Here is an 18001-nt window from a genome sequence, read left to right as displayed (position 1 = left end):
GATGATTTATTGAGGCCAGCCAGCCAACCCAATGGAAGACACTTGATGGATACTTTACGAGTTTTACTCATGTAGTTAGACTTTGTATGTACTTTACATGTGTTTTATTCATGCATTTATGACCATTACATAACAAATGAAGAGAAGGACATTTTTATAATTTGGCCAAGGCTCCCAGGTAATAAGTGTAGGGGCCATTATGATTTCAAGGCATCTCAAGTCCTCTTTGCAAATATTTAGTTAGGGCCTCTGGATTCACCAGCTGTGAGAAGAGACAGATGTCTCTAGGGAGACAGAATTCTGAATTCCCTCGTTTTGAACATTCAGTGAAGTGAGAAAGATTTGAAAGGTATGCTGACCTTCTTCTCTATCTTTAGCTGTTTTTTTTTTTCCTTTTCTTGGACCAATAGAGAAGTTGTGCATCTCATCACCTAGAAGGTGACATTTTCCTTTGAAGGCATTGCTGGGTCCTTCTTGTTTTGTGACTTGGAATGTTTCCATCTCAGGCAGGAAGCAGTCCTTCTCCTGAACACAGGGAAACTTGGCATATTTTAGGTCAACCTAGGATAAATATGAAATCCTAGTGGAAGTGCTCTAAGAATGTAGTTTGTATAAACTCTCTGCTTCCTGAACGCAGGATTCTGAGGCCTTGTGGGTCAGTAGCCAGCTCCCAACTGTGGGCTCTGTGCCCAAAATGAGGATGTCCCCTGATTCCCTACCAGAATTGATTAGGACTTGATTCTTGCTGTGCTTTCTGCCTCACAGAAAGGCCAGCATGTCACACTTTCCAATGGACACAATTATGTAGCTTGCCAAGTCTCCCCTGAAGACCTGATGACCAGCTACCTGTAGCTAAGTTAATTAAAGTAAAAGAAATTTTAAAATTTGTTTCCTTACTATGGAATAAAGCAGATATAGAACATTTCCATCACTGCAGAAAGTTCTGTTGGACAACACTGCAAGGAATCTAGTTGTCGGTGGTAATTAGCTCCATAATAATCTATGTGACTTTGGGGGTAGCTTTAACAGCCCTTCTTACCAGGTTTATGAGCTATGAAACCAACTTTTCCTTTTAATCCTTTAAACACAATCTCTCTCTCTCTCTCTCTCTCTCTCTCTCTCACACACACACACACACACACACACCACGGGGATGGGGGGAGGAAAAGATTGAAGTACAAAATTGTCTCCATATTTTTGAGTTTAGGAATGGAGAGATGGCTATTAACATACTCTCATTCGTAATTGACTAGAAGACCTCCATATTAATGCTTATTTTCTCCTTAAATACTAGTAAACAATCTTTGATAATGTTCTCATCATTTCCTGCTGATTGCTTTTAGTGACGAAATCCACTCTTTTCTTTGCCCAGAGGGATTGAGGAACTAGTAACATCCTGCTGGGTTTTGAAAGGAAAAGGCACATTTTTCTTACCGTAAAAGAATCTGCAAATCAAGCTGCTGCTGGTAGCTGACACCAAAATTGTCTCCACCAACATGTCAGTGTGCTGTGCTGGTAGTAGCTGGCAGTTGGACTCTCCTGCAGCCCCACCTTTGAGATAGAAATGCATGGCGATGATGATTCTAAGCCTTCCAAAACTGGACTCCAGCCTTCAACCTGAGGACCGTGCTGGCTGAGCACTCCTGTTTGGATTACTGGTCAAGGCAAGCTTGTCAGCCTTACAGCCCCCTTCTTCCCATGTTCTGTCATCCATCCAAGACTTCCTATTTGATGAAGAAGAGCTAAACACATCACTGATGTTGGTGATGCACAGATCTCTTTACTCTATCATTTTGGTAAATGACAGAGAAAGAGAAACTTGTATGAGAGCAGGATTAGCCAGAGGTAGGAAGAAAACCAGCGAAGAGTGGAATAGTATAAATCAAGAGACTTTAATCTCCTGAAAGGACATTCTGTCAGGGACATGCCAGATAGTTATGGCAGAGTTCCAGATGGACTTTAGTATTTCTTTTAAATAAGCCTCTATGGTAGATTTGCAAGGAAGATGGTTGTTTGCCTGCTAGAACCCTGATTAAAGAGTCATTGTTCCCTGATAGTTTATGAACACAAAAAGATATTGCATGGGAGGTCCTCCCTTTCCTATTTTCCCTATAGTATATCCCAAATTCCTGATTTGTCTTTGTCCCTACTTCCCAGACCTGGGAAACAAGCATTTCTGCCATCTTTCTCTTAGCCAACATGAAAAACAGAGGGGACTCCTTTTCCTTGAGCTTTTCTATTTTCTCTCTCATGTCTGCCATTTGTTCTGATGATTTCTTGCTACACCCAGTAGAATGCTGTCTGCAATGCAGCAACACTATAATTATTTAGTGGATGAATAAATTTCTCCTGAAAATATAAGCAGCAAAGTGTTTCAAAGTCTCACAAGTGAATATATCTTACAGATGAGTGTGTTGTACAGTTTACTCATGTTTGCATTACATTGTATGTATCAGTTAAATTTCTTTATTCCTCCCCTCAAAATATTCTGATATAAATGATCTTTGATTGTTGTGCCCTATTGACTCCTTGTCTTCTAGTACCAACCCTCACCCCTTGAGTTATCCCAGTTTGTAGAGAGGATTCCTAAAAGAACAGGCTAAGACCTTATTCAATATAAGATTGCCTTCTCCAAGTGTCAAGTCTCACTGATTTCCTTCCCAGTTTTCGGTCACTCACTTAGCCCAAAATCCTACCTCAGAGGTAGCTGAGGAGGAAAAGCCTTATACAGCCAATTGTGGTCATCATGGGGCATGGAGACCAGATGAAAGGTCCTTGTGGGGAGACAGCCACCAAAACCTGTCATGCCAGGTTCCCAAGAGCACACTGGATGCTCAGAAAAGAGAGCATCCTTCTTTGGAATTCACAATTCCTATTGTGAATTTCAAATCAAATTCTCAAATGTGTGCTCCTCATGGAAAACCAGTAATTGCACATTTGCCTAATTAAAATGGCTGTGAGATACTCAGGGAATAACTTCTCTCCCTTTGAAGTGCTCTCCCAGAATAACAACCCTGAGCTTTGTGTATATATAATGTTGAAAATTGAGCAATTGAAGATGTTTTCCTAGCCATTAAATGACCTTCTCCACCATCTCAAACTTTTCCACCAGAGGTCAGATTCCTGTAAATATGGGTTGCCATATTCTGACTACATTCAGGAAATCTCAAGCCTCATTGGCACACTAAAAGGAAGATAGGAATCACAGAGGCACTCAGATTTTGTGGCTCAAGTTGGGGTATTTTCCTTGTTCGTTGTGACTTTTACTTCCATTCTTAAAATGTGTTTGACTATTAGAGGAAATACTGTTAAAACATGATTTTGCAGTGAAAGCAATTTTAGATAGAAAACCGCTTTTCTTAAAATGTAGTGGAGAGCTTTTTTTTCAGAGTGGTTTCAAAACAATTTGGGATTGCAAGCACAGTAATGAGATGACTTGACCAAAACCATAGCATTATCCAGCTGCATAAAGCTACAAAGGGCTTGTAGATAACGGATGCTGTGTGCCCTGAGGTGCTATAACCCAGTGCCCTTGGGTCTTCATTGATAAATTTAGCCAACACCTACTACAAAGTGTTTATATGCCAGGGACTGCACCCAAGGATTGGAACATTGCAATTATGAGAGGACAGTGGCTGTCAGCAGAGAGACCCTGACTTCTACACACTGTCAGGGCCAATGAGGATCCAGGAGCCCTCTTTTCCTTTCTGTCATTGTTCACAGTACACCCACTAGGGCAAGTTGCTTACCTAGGGAGGAGGCAGATACAGGGAGATACTAAGGTGGTTGACATGTGAGAACCGGTAATGCCAGTCTAATATGTGTTCATGGTACAAAGAACATGCTGGAGCAGCTCAGAGGACGAGAGGCCCTTCTGCTGAAATGATCAAGGGAAACCTTCCTGGAGGAGGTGGCTGGAGCAGAGCCTATCTAGCTTCAGGAACATTGAAGTTCAATTTCCTTATCTATACATCTGTAGATCTATATAAAGGGCTCTTACTTCCTTCTCCCTGCCTCACAGGCTTATTCAGTATTTCTTATTACCTTTAGGGGTTGAGGGGGTAAAATCAAGGAAATTATTTGTAAGAATAATCCTAAGGCCTGGGTCATGCCCATTCAGAAAACTAAACTTTAAGATATTAGGAAGGAGATAATTGTGTCTTTATTCTTTTGCTAAATTCCTGAATCATTCAAGTGAGCCTCTCATGATTCCTAGGGCCTGTGTGTGTCACTAGTCCCTAGAAATTCATTCACTGGTCATTATGTGTGGGGGTTTGTTATGTCAACCAAGATGTGGCCTCGCAGACAACTATCTCAGCAGTCTGAACCCCTCAGAGAGGAAAGTGGAAGTCAAAAAGTTTTAAGAATGTTATTTCTCCTTCATCTTCCACCCAATTTGTAGCTGTGATACTGCTGGTGATAGTGGTAGTATTGACTAGGAACTGAACCCATTGTCTCTCAGTGACAATGCTTTGCAAGTGAGCTATACCCCAAGCCCCCCCCCCTTTTTTAATTGTTGAGACCGGGTCTTATTAAATTTCCCAGGCTGGCCTTGAACTTGTGATCCTCATTCCTCAGCCCCCAAGTAGCTGGCATGACAAGTCCTGGAATTACAGATCATATCTCTGCATTTAGCTCTCTCCCCACTTTTATCAGACCTAAGGAATGGTCCCCTGGGTGGTTACAGATACTGGTTAAATACCCTCTGGAAACCACCAGGATTTGGTAACTTTCCAATAGTTACCAAATAGGACCAAGCAGGATAGGTGATACTTAAATATCAAAATCAGAAGGAGGCTTACTGCCTGGGGCATTAGAATTCATACTTTCTCAAGATTTTAAATCAAAGGAATTATAACTTTTACCTGTTCCTCCAGGTTAGAGTATTAGGAAATAATCATACTAATATTTTTGAATACCAGAATCACTTATCATATTAATTTATGTTTTTCTCCACAGACAAGTTTTGGTATTGTCGGCTTTCTCCAAATCACAAGGTCCTACATTATGGAGACTTGGAAGAAAGCCCTCAGGGAGAAGTGCCCCATGATTCCTTGCAGGACAAATGTAAGTGGCTCTCTCAGTAGGACACCTGAGTTTTGGTTGTTTGTTTGTTTCTTAGTCACAATATGTTGTGCAACAAAACTGTCTAAATAAACCCTTTGAATTTGGTTCATCTTGTGCATCCACACAGAGAGTGTAAATGGGATGCTCAGACATTGTTCCTGAAAGATATAAATGTGGAGCTCAGATATCTGCTTTTCACATAATTTATCCAGATGGATATTTCAGGGATCCAAAATAACATAAGCCTAATTTTGTCAATTGTCTTTTTTTAATGACCCAGAAGACTTTCACAGAACTTACATGCTTGATCTCTACCATATTTATTCATGATGGTTTAATGTATCCCATAATGGTAATGTAGAGCCAATGGCAGATCCAAGTATGGTTGAGTTGCTTCAGAGAAGTAATTCAAATACTTTGAAAACTTATGATGAATGAAATTCTATTATTTGCTAAATATTCCTCAAGATATATATTACTTATGTTTATTTGCGCTTTTTTGTATGTTGTCTGTTTTAATATGCGTGCTTTTGAAGAGGGAGTTATGGGAAGGATTCTTTTAGCCCTACAACAAACCAAGTGCAAGTTCAGTGTTAAATGCAAATTAAACAAGGCATTACAGAAACAATAAAATACACAAGGGTGATGATTTAATTTGGAAGAGAAATGAGAAAAAGGGAGCACAGCCTTGGAGGATATCTTAGGTAGAGAAAGCAAAGAGGAAGCAGTTAGGACATTTTACATAACCTCTAGAAGTCATACCAACCCTGTGGTGTTCAGATAAGCATGTCCCAGAGTCTTGAGCCTCACCCCAACCCTATTTCACTCCTTCCTCTTGTCGCCCCAGGGCCCATGGAAGTCAAATTTGGAATACTTTCCTTACAGCTCATGGCCATCAAAGACGAAAATAAACCACAAGTGAGAGACTTCCTGACACTTTCAGACTCTGGGCAGATAACCTGGAACATTCTGTCTTCTGGCAACTTAAAAATGGGACAATATAGTTCTTTTCCTTCCATAGGACAATTCCCTTCCTAGCCCACGTCATTGCCACCCTAAAGCAGGGAGCAAGAAATCTGAAATCTGCTGCAAAGTCTAAGTGGTCTGTACCTTTGCATACCTACCCAGGGGGTCCTGGGCTTTTGCCTGTAGATGAGGACACTATGATCATAGTTCAAATATCCAGGAGGGTGGTTCTCTAGGTGTGGGAACTTCTTAGCCATACAGATTATTAGACCTACACCCCAGACCTGATGAATCAGAAACTCTGGGGTAGGGTCTGGCAAACTCTGTTTAAACAGACCCTCCAGGTGACTCTGACGTCCACACAGGTTTGGGAACTGCTGAGCTAGATATTTCCTGATACTCCACATAGTGAGTCCCTGAACCTGGCTTTCACCAATAAGTAACAATTTTTAAGTGAATGGCTAGTGTATTGCTTACTTTAAATTTTGTAAAAAATGAATGTTAAAAATTAAAATCTGGGGTTGTGGCTCAGCGGTAGAATGCTTGCCTAGCATGTATGAAGTGCTGGGTTCGATCCTCACCACCACAAAAAAATAAATAAATACATAAAGGTACTGTGTTCGACAACAACTGAAAAAAAAATCTAACTAAAGTTTTATATCACAATTTTTGTCACAAAAGAAAGGATACTTGATCATACACACACACAAAAAGGCCCTAATCTTAGAATAATGGACAGTTCCTTCTGCTGGATAAATTAGCTTTATGAAAACATACTAGTACCCTCATTCCCCCCCCCCCACTTAAATTGATGAAAACTCACTGGTGAAAACCTGTGAACTAGGGACCATCCAGGGATGGTAATTTGGAATCATTGCTCATCATTGTGGTTTGATGAAGAGTCCGAGGTTCTTAGAGGTCAGAGTAACCAGCAGCTCTCTGGGAGGACTCCCCAGCCCTATTCTTCACCTGCTCAAAACACAGAAAAAGTGATCTGGACGGGAAAATCAGTTTATTTCACTCCTTTCCCTTGTAGTCCAGTGAATCGACTCTCCCACTCACAGGACATGTTATATATCCTCATAATTACAGGGATAAAATCCACTTCTCAATCCTAGAGTACTCATGTGATTTGGAGGTTTGCTAGCTGCTAGGTACAGCACACCCGTTCCAGCTGACCAGTTTCTTAGGACATGGGCAACCCCGCTCCCAAGAAGGTTCTTGCGTGTGAACAACACACAAGCTGACACCCCCTCCTGGGTTCATACTCAAGCTGATGCCCTCTCCACTTTACTTAAGACCTCGCCTCCAAGAACCCAGAATGGAAATGGCTATCTGGCAGCCAGGAGTGTCGATGGCAGGGACAGCCACTTTTCCAGAGTGGTTGCAGAGAAGCAAAGCCTGAGCTGCAAATCTCCTCAAGGCTTTTGGTGGTGGTCATGGAATGATGCTAGATCTGGGAGGTTTCAGCAGTCCCTCCTGGCAGTGCCTTCAAAATGCTTGTTCCCTGTCCCTCTCTTTCCTCTGCTGCCTTGGAAATCCAGTAATATGAAATTTCAAAGCCCACTCCTTAGCCTGGCACAGTGGTGCACACCTGTAATCCCAGAGGCTGGGGAGACTGAGGCAGGAGGATCATGCATTCAAAAGCAACCCCAGCAACACCGAGGTGCTAAGCAGCTCAGTGAGACCCTGACTCTAAATAAAATACAAAATAGGGCTGGGGAGGTAGCTCATTGGCCAAGTGTCCCTGAGTTCAATTCCTGGTACCACACCCCCCCATGCACACGAAAAAAAGCCCACTCCACAAACACTTCATCCATTGCAATATAGATTGATAATAAGAAGTTGTGAGTGAGTGTGCATGTGGGGTGTGTGTGTGTGGGGGAGGGTGAGATTGTATCTGTGTCCACCTGTTTCCCTGGCCTGGGAAACTGAAGTTTACTGCTTCAAGCATGCATATTTTATTTAAAAAATAAAATATAACTAAAAATATTATAGCAAAAGTTACAAATCACAGTTTTCTTCACAAAACAAAGGACACTTGGTTACAAAATACTAGGTAAGAAGGATCTACTCTTAGAATAAAAGACTGTTCCTTCTGATGAATAAATTAGCTTTATGAAAACACACACCAGTGTCCTGGTTTGCATTTCTTTCCAATTCTGCATTCTGCCTCGAGCAAAATAGCTCCTCTCTTGGAGCCCTTAAAAGTCAGAAAAACTTATTCCACTAGGAAAATGAGACATTCCTTTAATTAATGTTAAGTGCCTTTGCTCTTGCCATGTACAATTGCCCTCTCTTAAGACTGAGGGAAAAAAATTGTCTTCCGCTCTTTGAGTTAATCAGGGCTGAATATTGAGATATTGATGAATCCAATAGTGTAATTGAATCCTCTTAATTCAACTAGCACTAGGAAAGATTGAGGGCCTGTCCTTGGCTGTCTTCTTCCCTAAAGGTTTAGGAAATCTCTCTTTTCATATGCTTTTTGTTTGCCAGGAAATTCGGTCCTTGCAATCCATATTTCCTTATATCCTTCTCATCCTACTTCCCTCCCCTCCCCGGGGTGGGGAGGGATTTATAGGCTGTCATGTCCCCACTAGACATAGGGCTCTATTGCTTCCCAGCCATGCCCCAGGCCCCTCGCAGCCTCCTTTTGAAAGAATCTAGGCCAGCACTCCTCACACCCACATCAAAGGGACAGGCAGAAAAGCACAGGCTGATGCCCTCCCAGAAGGAGATTAAGCCTGTCATGGTAGGTGAGTATAGTGCTGATACAGCCAGGCAAAGTGGTGCATTTGGGTCATAGAAGCACAGTAAAGGACTTAGGTCCTTCCATCTACAGAGAGAGTGAACTTTGATTATTGATAATGAGAATAATTGCAAATGACCTTTGTTAAGTGCATATAATATGCTAGGCACTGTGCTGAGAGCTTGACATAAATTTCCTTCGACCTACATTAAAGAAGTAGACATTACCATCCTCATTTTACATCCTTATTTTTCTGCACCTTGGTTAAAGATCACAAGATTAGTAAATAGTAGAGCAAAGATCTAAATGCAGCCATCCAACATCATGGCCCAAATATTTCCCCATACTCTCTACTGACTAGATTAAAAATCATATGTGATCTTGGATCCAGTGTTAGGAATTAATTCTTAGAGCATCCCCTAAGATAGATAATGTTATAATTTCACCTTGCAAATGAGTAAGTTGAGGCTCTGAGAACTTAAGCCCAAAGTGGTAGAAAAGTAAAAGGATCTAGAATTCAAACCCTGGGTTCCTGATTCCAAAAGCACAGCTCTTCCCATCATGCTATACTGCTTGGCCATCCTACTCAGGTTGGAGAGACCAGATTCTGCAGTCAACTCTCCTGAAGTCATCCTGCCCCTCCTCTGAGTCTCCACCCACAGGAGCTTCTGCTATGGAGCTATGTACTCAAGCAAGTGCTCAAGACTTATCAGCTGCTCTCTGGAGACAGCTTTGCCTTGCTTAGTTCCCAGTAGTAAAACTGAAATTCTGTTCATCATGGTGGCCACATTTACTTTTTTTCAGTGATATTTTTGTTTCAAATTAAAGTTTCTTCCACAGATACTAGCAAAGAGTTTCCTAAACATGTCAGAAGTGACAATTATGCTCAGTATGATTTGGGGTGCTGGTATCTTCAAAACATAGTAATAAATTACATCATAACACTGGAACATGGAGCACTAAGCCCAGCTCTGTCTTTCACTAGGTATGTGACATTGTATAACTGATTTCTTCTCTCAAAACCTCTGTCTTCCCATATATAAAATGGGAATGTTGAATCAAGATGGTCTCAATCAAACTTGAACTGAATAATTCTAATAAAAGAGGCCCCGTCTCAGAGGATAAGAGTAGGGCTGTGCTTCTTGCAGCAGTAGCCCTCCTGGTTCTCTTATCTCTGGGCCCCATCTCTTTATTTTGCTCCAATGTAAATACTGGCTTGGCTTTGAAGTCATTAAAATCCCCCTATGACCTCCTTAGAACATATATTCAAGAGCATAAGGCTGACCCCTCTTGACCCCTCTGTTTCTGCCCCTAGGACTAGCAAGTATGGCATTTTCAGTCCTTCCTAGGCTTAATCTTCTGGTGCATCTAGAGGAAAAACCATGCAAAATGCAAAGCTACTTTATATTTGGTTTTCTTTTGTGAGTTTCATAATCTTATGAGTGAGACAGCAGTTTCTCTCTCTGACAAGGGACAATACATATTTAAAAAGATAAAGTAGTGTACTTCCACAAAACCCACTGGGAAAGTAACTTCATCCCTGAATTCTTCCCATTACAGATGAACTCACCTCTATCTTCCTCTTGTCCCATTCCATACAATGAGTTTTCAAAGCCAACAGGTAACTTACTATTTGTAGATTGTGAACCCTCTCTATAATTCACTGGCCACGTAATATATGATACAAAAGACTTTCTACAATGTACTTGTAATCCAAACTTCATATGAAGCTTGAGGTTTATTGAATTGGTGTGCTAGTCATATTAAAAATTCACTTCACTGTGCCCATTGAAATTTTAATCAACTTCCCAAAGTGTCTGAATCTGCCCTCTTTAGGATATTGATTAGGCAGCCAGCTCAGCTACTAAGAGCAATAAGACAGATATTTTATTATGAAAATGGATTTGAGGAGTACTGAAGTCAGAATTTACAGTCAAAGGTAAGTTCAGGAACCATACAGACAACCTACAGCAAGATGCCAATTTAAAGGGGTCCAGGTAGGGAGACAGAAAAGGCATCTTGAAGTAAAGAATTATAATACTCAGGACAGACTGCACTGCCACATTTTGCTGTAGAAACAAACTATCCAAAAATCTCAGTGGCTTAAGCCCAACAAAAGTTTGTTTCTCATGTTATCTAACTTGCACCTAGGAACACAAGCCAATGTTGGCTTTGCCATCCGTAGTTGCACCTTCTGAATGAGACTTGTACTCCTTCAGTTTCTGCAGCTGGGGAAACAGAATAGAATGTGGGCTTTTTACTGGCTCAATCTAGAAAAGAAGCACTTCCTCTTACATTTCATTGGCCAAGGCTAGTCACATGACCCACCTATGTACAAAGGCTATTGGGAAATGTAGTCTTTCATATAGCCAAAAGAAGCAGAAAGGCAGGTATAAGTGAGCAAATAATGTCTACCAAAAGGGTCTAGAATCAGGGCTTCAAGATGGAGTAACCCATGAGGTGAGGAGCCTACAAAGAATCCTGGAAGGGCTTCTACAACCCCACTGCTCTTATGGTAGAGAGAGCTTGAGGGCTGTCAACAGATTTGATTTTAGTTTATTCAGAAAACATAAGCCTTCCTGTTCAGTTGTTTCAACATTCTTTATGTTCTGTAATTTTATATTTATCAACTTTACAACCAATTTTCTGAAAAAACAAATTATACAATCTTTAACTGTGAAATCTCACATTCTCCTCTTGATTTGAAGCAGCATAAAAAATGGATCACTCAGAGATCCTAAATTCCCACCTTTGGTAAAGACAAGCTAGTCTGCATGTGCCCATAGATTCACAATCCTCCTGGGACTGAAGGATTAGTGATTGGAGAAGGAGGGATGACTTTGCACTTTTACCTTAAAGTTTCAAACCAGCCTTCTACTATCTTCTCTTAGTTGATTTTTAACAAAAGTTTTAAATGCAGAGATGTTTTCATATCTTTTCTTATCTTCCTCCAACTCCTAAGACATGAGATAACATCATTTTATCTAACTGCTTTATTTTAAGAATTCCATATCAGATTAAGGTTTCCTTTATTTCAGTTTAATTTCATTGTCTATAAAATAAGGATAATATTACCTACTTTTTGGAATTATCCCAAGAAATAATGAGATGGTATAGGGAGAGATCAAGGAGTGAGAGTTGAGAACTGTTGAGAGTCAGGTAAGTTTTTTGAAATAAGGCTGCTTTCCTTCTTTATCCCAAACTTGGAAACTACATAAATGCAGATGCTGTAGAGAGAGATACTGACATGGAAAAAGCACTTGGCACTGCTCCTGGTACACAGAAGCCCTCTGTAATGACAGTGTTCATCTGTTGATGCATGTACAATCACTGTTATCCATTGCTGCTTCTAATGCCATCACTTTAACACTCCTAGAATGGTATTTGTGTGTGTGTGTGTGTCTTTGTTTTAGTGAACCAGACTTTGTGGACATAGTTCTTTCTCCCCACAGATGCATTTTTACCAGAATATAAGAATGTGTTTTAGTTTCTAGTCCTGGGACACAGCCTGACTTCTCTTTTTTTCACCACTCTTCTTGTCTCTTTTTTTTTGCAGTCATTTCTGGGAACGGCAAACGTGGAAGCAGACTCAGTGCTTAGTTCTGCTTCTTTATTGATGCTGAAGCTTTCAATGGTGTCATTACTTTCATTTTCTTTTATGAATTGCAGTGCCGGTGGCAGATATCAAAGCTGTGGTGACGGGAAAGGACTGTCCTCACATGAAAGAGAAAGGTGCCCTTAAACAAAACAAGGTATGATTTCCAAATTATTGCAAATAGCTCTATCTGCACAGTGCAGTCAGCGACTGTGATGTCTCAGCCCTCCTTTATAGCTCTGTGTGTGTGAGTGTGTGTGTGTGTGTGTGTGTGTGTGTGTGTGTATTATGTAGGGTCACATTCCTTTTTCCTTTCCTGATTCATTTTGTACTTCTCACCCTTACTCCTTCTCTCCCTCAGCACTTTTTTTTAATGCCCACTATCTCTACCATTCTCTCACTTCCCATCTACTTCCAACCCTGGGAATTGCCCTGGTTCTTCCTATCTGGCATCTCCAACCTCCTCTATACTTCCCTGTCCATTCTGGGGCTTCTCTTAAACTTTTGTTTGTGTTCATTCTCCCTTCCCGACTTGGCACCACAGCAACCTTGCTGGAGGGGTGGGGGTCAATGGGGCCTGGAAAAGGCAGATACCAGATGACTCAAACAATTGCAGAAAACTATAGGGACCTGGTATCATTCAGCGTTGTGGAAAAATAGTCTGTGAAAAATCTCAAACCCAGATGAAAGGAGGAAAATCTCCCAGCTTGTTATATTGTTTCAGCCTCTTTCCCATTGCACATTTCTAACCACCCCTCCTAGTCTACCAACCAGCTGCCACCATGATAGATAGTCCTTATTTCATTATAGAGGGTATAGCAGGGGACATTATTTGGAAAGATGGAATAATTTTCTTTGTCCCCAGTTTGGAGGGATTTGCCTTCAGAGGGGCCATCAAGGAGCCAATCCTTTTCTTATACTTCTTGGTATCTTGTGATATATATATCATCAGTGAACAAACATATCTAGATTTTTCTGGCTGCTCTAGACACTTTGGCGCCAAAAGTGTCACATGGATCAATAGGTTGCTTCTTTATTTCCAGCATAAGTATCTAAGAGGAAAACAGTATCACATATATCCTTATTAATCAGAATTAAAATAAATAGTCCCTGGTCTGTAATTTCAAATGTTGTCAGATAAAGAGGAATCTAGGTCTTTGTGAGATGACTCTATTTATACTTAAGGAAAAACAAAACGACAATTAAATTATCATTCAGTTTAATAGAAGGATGCAGATGCAGCCAGGGAAGCTGATCACAAGATGTTTGCTTCTTAAGTTATGTGTGTAACCCAAGTCCATGTGTATTCCTCCTTTGGAAAGCCCATCAGAACACTGTCATATAATGTCCTTAAAATACAAGAATAATGATATAAGTGCATGTCTCAGAGGCCAGGGTCTGTAGATCACCAGTTATATAGTACCTATAGCGATTCCCATGTCTCTCTTTGCCATGATGTGGGACAACAGGGATTGTGCAGCTCTTCAGATTCCAAAGAGCATCCTTAACTATAGCAGCAAGATTCCCGCTTTCCTGATTTGCCTCCTGTGGCACTGCCTTCCTGTAACACCAGTAGGGTTTACCATATGTTGTGCACATCAGTGTTCCCTTCGCAATCTCAGAGAGCACTGTCCCTGCTCAGTTCCAGCTAAGGAGCCCTGGTTATACAATGTTTGAAGCCTAGCAGAAAACTAGAGGAAATTTATAGCAATGGGAGTCTAACCCAGAGAAAGCCCTAGCTGGCCATGGGACAGCCTGCCAGGACTCAAGCATGCTGAAGAGAGACAGAAGGAATTAAGTAAAATAGATCAGAGAGACTTCCTGCTTCATCCCCAACATGTAAAGAGCTTGAAAACTGTCACTCCCATCCTTATAGTAAAACAAACAAACAAACAACATCATCAACAACAACAGAAACAGTTGAGCAAACTAGAAATTAACAACTTTTCTTGAACCTTTCAGAGAGTTGAAGATGCAGGCAAATCATCACCCTGAAATGTAGACTCAGGGTCATCAAGAGAGACACAACCCAGATCTGTTTACCTGGAGCAGAATCCACTGGATTTCTGTTCCTAAACAGTAGGAACACTTGTAAAACTTTAGATGAATTTCTTCAGGCTGAGTATAGACTCATGTTGAGAGAAAGAAACTCCTAGAGGTTCCATTGGCAAGTGGGGTATACTTCCATGGATTTCAGAAACCTCAGGAGGTTCTCTCTTTGAGAAAAATCCCTCATAGTCAGGGATGGGAAAGAATAGTTATGAAATATTCCAGAGCCCTTTTCATTAAAAAGTCCTAATTCTCCAGGCCCTTTTCCAACTAGGGGCAAGGAATTTATCTGATTTCATCCCCTTTTAGCATCCCTATCTCAACTGTGGGGTTGGAGGTGATAAGAGACATAGTCAAACAGCAATCAGGGTCTAAAAGAAATTAATTGGGAATTTTATAGCCAGGGAAAAGGGGAAAGGACAGAAGGAATAAAGGTATACTACTAGAGAAGCTATACTATTGGAAAACTGACATCCCCAAGACAAAGAGCCCCTAAAAGATTGAGATTTAATTGGAAGATTATAGAATGCTATATATCTTCCCTGTACCCCACTGCCACATCCTCAGACTCCAAAGTAATAACCGTGGATTGTAGATGAAAGATCTGCAAGATACTGCCTCTCTGAAGAGAGTTACTTAGGGAAACCAGAAACAGTAAAGGACACAAAAACAATGACACAAGAAGACTTTGGAGGCCTCTGGCACTTAATAACTATAACAAATGTAAACATAACCCAGTTCCTTGCCAATTTAGCATAGGCTATTGCTCTAAGGGCCTAAATATCTTACTTCCTATTACTTGATAGAACATGTCTACATTTTAACAAAAAATTAGAGGCATGCCAATAAAGAAAAAGAAAAAGAAGTCTGAAGAACAAAGCAATGATAAAAACCATACTCCAGTATGACATAAATATTAAAAATTGTTGGGTGGGGAATTTAAAATAAAATGTTACAGGCTCTACTGGAGAAAAGTAGATCATGTGCGAGAACAGAGAGATCATGTAAGCACAGAGACGGAAACTTTATGAGTCCAAAGGAAAGTCTATCAGTTAAAAACATTGTAATGAAAATGAAGGATGCTTTCAGTGGGCTCATGAGTAGTCTTAACATGGTTGAGGGAAGACTCTGTGAGCTTGAAGATGAATTGAGCTAGTAGAAACTTCCTAAATTGAACTGCAAAGAGAAAAGAAAAAATCACAACAAAATGTCAAAGAACCATGAGACATTTGCAAAAGGCATAACATACGTATAATTCCAAGAATAAAGGAGAAGAAAGAGATTGGAACGGAAAAACTATTGAAGTGATAATGGTCAAGAAATTTCCAAAATAATGACAGACATCAAACCACAAATCCAGAAAATTTAGAGGACACCAGCGGGGATAAATACACCAAAAAAAACCCCACTCTTAAACATATCATTTTCAAGCTATAGAAAACCAAAGGCAGAGAGAAAAATTTGGAAGAAGCTATAGGGAGAGAAACACCTTACTCTTCAAAAACAAAGATAGGAATTAGAGATAAGAATTAGTTTCTTCTCGTAAGAAACTTGCAAGCAAGGAGAGTAGATTGGAGCAGATGGTTGAAAGAAAAAAGCCCACTTACCTTGAATACTAAATCCAGTGATGTTACTCACATATAAGAAGGGAAAATAAGGTTTTTTTCAAATAAACAAAAACTGAGATAAACTTGGTGACAAGAATTCATTGTCAGCAGACCTACTCTGCAAGAAATGTTAGAAGAATTGGTTCAATCAGAAGGAAAATTATAAGGATGAGAAACTTGAATCTACATTTGAAAGGACTGAGTATCAGAGAAAGAATAAATAAAAGGTAAAATAAAAATATTAGTTTTTATCGTTAACACATCGAAAAGATAACTACCCATGTTTAAGGTTATAATAGTAAGCATGCATTGATGATTACAGCATATGGATAAGTGAAATGAATGACAGTAATTAAAAAGGAGAAGGCAAAAAAGAAGAAACAAAGAACAAAATCAACAAATAGAAAAGAGTTACCAACACGTCCACATTAATCTAGCTATGTCAATGATCCTTTTAAAAATAAGTGGTCTACTACATTAATCAAAAGATATTGTCAATTTTTTTTGAAAGCAAGACCTAACTGTCTGCTGTCTACCAGAAACCCCTTGCCATATAAGACTAAGATAGGTTAAAAGTACTAGATAGGGATAGACATACCATGTTAACACTAATCTAGAGAAAACTGGAGTAGCTATATTAATTTCAGGCAGAGCAAACTTGAGAAAAAAGAAAATTATCGAGGAGTCAATTCTCCAAGAAGACATAACAGTCTTGCACATATATGAATTTAACAAGAAATTTTCGTAGTACAAGTCATGAACTGATAGCATTAAAAGGAGAAATAGACAAATCCATTATTATATTGGAGATTTCAACATTCCATCGTCAGTAATCGATAGATCAAGCAGGCAGAAAATCAAAAAGTATATCGATGACTTGAACAGCACAATTAATCAACCTGATCTAATTGACGTTAATAAAATAATCCACCAAAGAAACAAAAGACTATACATTCTTCTCAAGCTCACAGGAAACATTTGCCAAGATAGACCACATTCTAGACCATAAAATATATTTTAAACTTAAAAAATAACAATGTATATTTTCAAAACACAAACTAAAAATCAATAGCAAAAAGATAAATTTTAAAAATCCCCCAAATATTTGGAAATCTGACATTTGACTTCTAAATAACCCATAGTTTGAAGAGGAAGTTTCAAGAAAAATATCAACATGTTTTAAACCAAATACAATAAAAATAGAACTTATTGAAATGTGTGGGATGCAGTAAAAAAAATGGTGCTTATGGAGAAATTCATAACATTAGATGAATATGTGAGAAAAAATAACAATCTCAAATCATTAAGGTTTCTACCTCAGGTCACTAGAGAAAGAGGAGCAATTTAAGCCTAAAACAAGCAAAAGAAAAGAAAGAATAAAAATTAGAGTAGAAACCAATGAAACTGAAAACAGGAAAATAGTAGAGAAAAATCAACAAAGCAAAAGCTGGGTCTTTGAAAAGATGAATAAAATTGATTCTCTTCCAGCCAAACAACAAAAGACACAAGTTGCCAAGATCAAAACAGGTGTGGAGAGGATGATCACATTTGAACATAATATATATGTGTAGATTTGGCCTTCTTACTTTTCATTCCTCTTCCCTTATAGGATTAACATAGTCAATGATGTTTTCTATACTTTTAAAATTATTATTGTCATGGCACTCATAATAAATGGAAGGATGAATGGATAGATGAGTGGATGGGTGGGTGGGTGGATGGGGTACACTTTATTAAACACATAAACAAGACTGCAAATCAGGAAGATGCTTTCTTGAACTCAGTGGCCCTGATGTTTTGGCCACCCACCACCCTCTTTCAATCTGACTTGAGGAGTGAGGACAGCAGTATCTCCATCAGTCTGGATTTTCATTTGCATATTCATGAAAATTACTTGTCCTATAACATTTGGTTCATATACCTACTTCTTTAGGCAAAATGTCAAAAGGTAGAAAGGAAATCCACAGT

The 18001-nt window shown here is 39.6% G+C and overlaps 1 protein-coding gene across 1 annotated transcript in view; it reads left to right on the top strand.

Annotated features, from left to right (window-relative positions):
• Elmo1 (engulfment and cell motility 1) overlaps positions 1 to 18001 on the top strand; it is a 559102-nt gene that overhangs the window by 528138 nt on the left and 12963 nt on the right. The window contains exons 19-20 of the mRNA XM_026387606.2: positions 4960 to 5067; positions 12452 to 12534. Coding sequence (XP_026243391.1) covers positions 4960 to 5067; positions 12452 to 12534 — 191 coding nt within the window. The remainder of the gene's footprint in view (positions 1 to 4959; positions 5068 to 12451; positions 12535 to 18001) is intronic.

Source organism: Urocitellus parryii, chromosome 3 (genome assembly GCF_045843805.1).
Source record: "Urocitellus parryii isolate mUroPar1 chromosome 3, mUroPar1.hap1, whole genome shotgun sequence".
NCBI classification, from domain to species: domain Eukaryota; kingdom Metazoa; phylum Chordata; class Mammalia; order Rodentia; family Sciuridae; genus Urocitellus; species Urocitellus parryii.
Note: the sequence above shows the minus strand (reverse complement) of the source record. Positions and strands in the feature narration are given on the sequence as shown.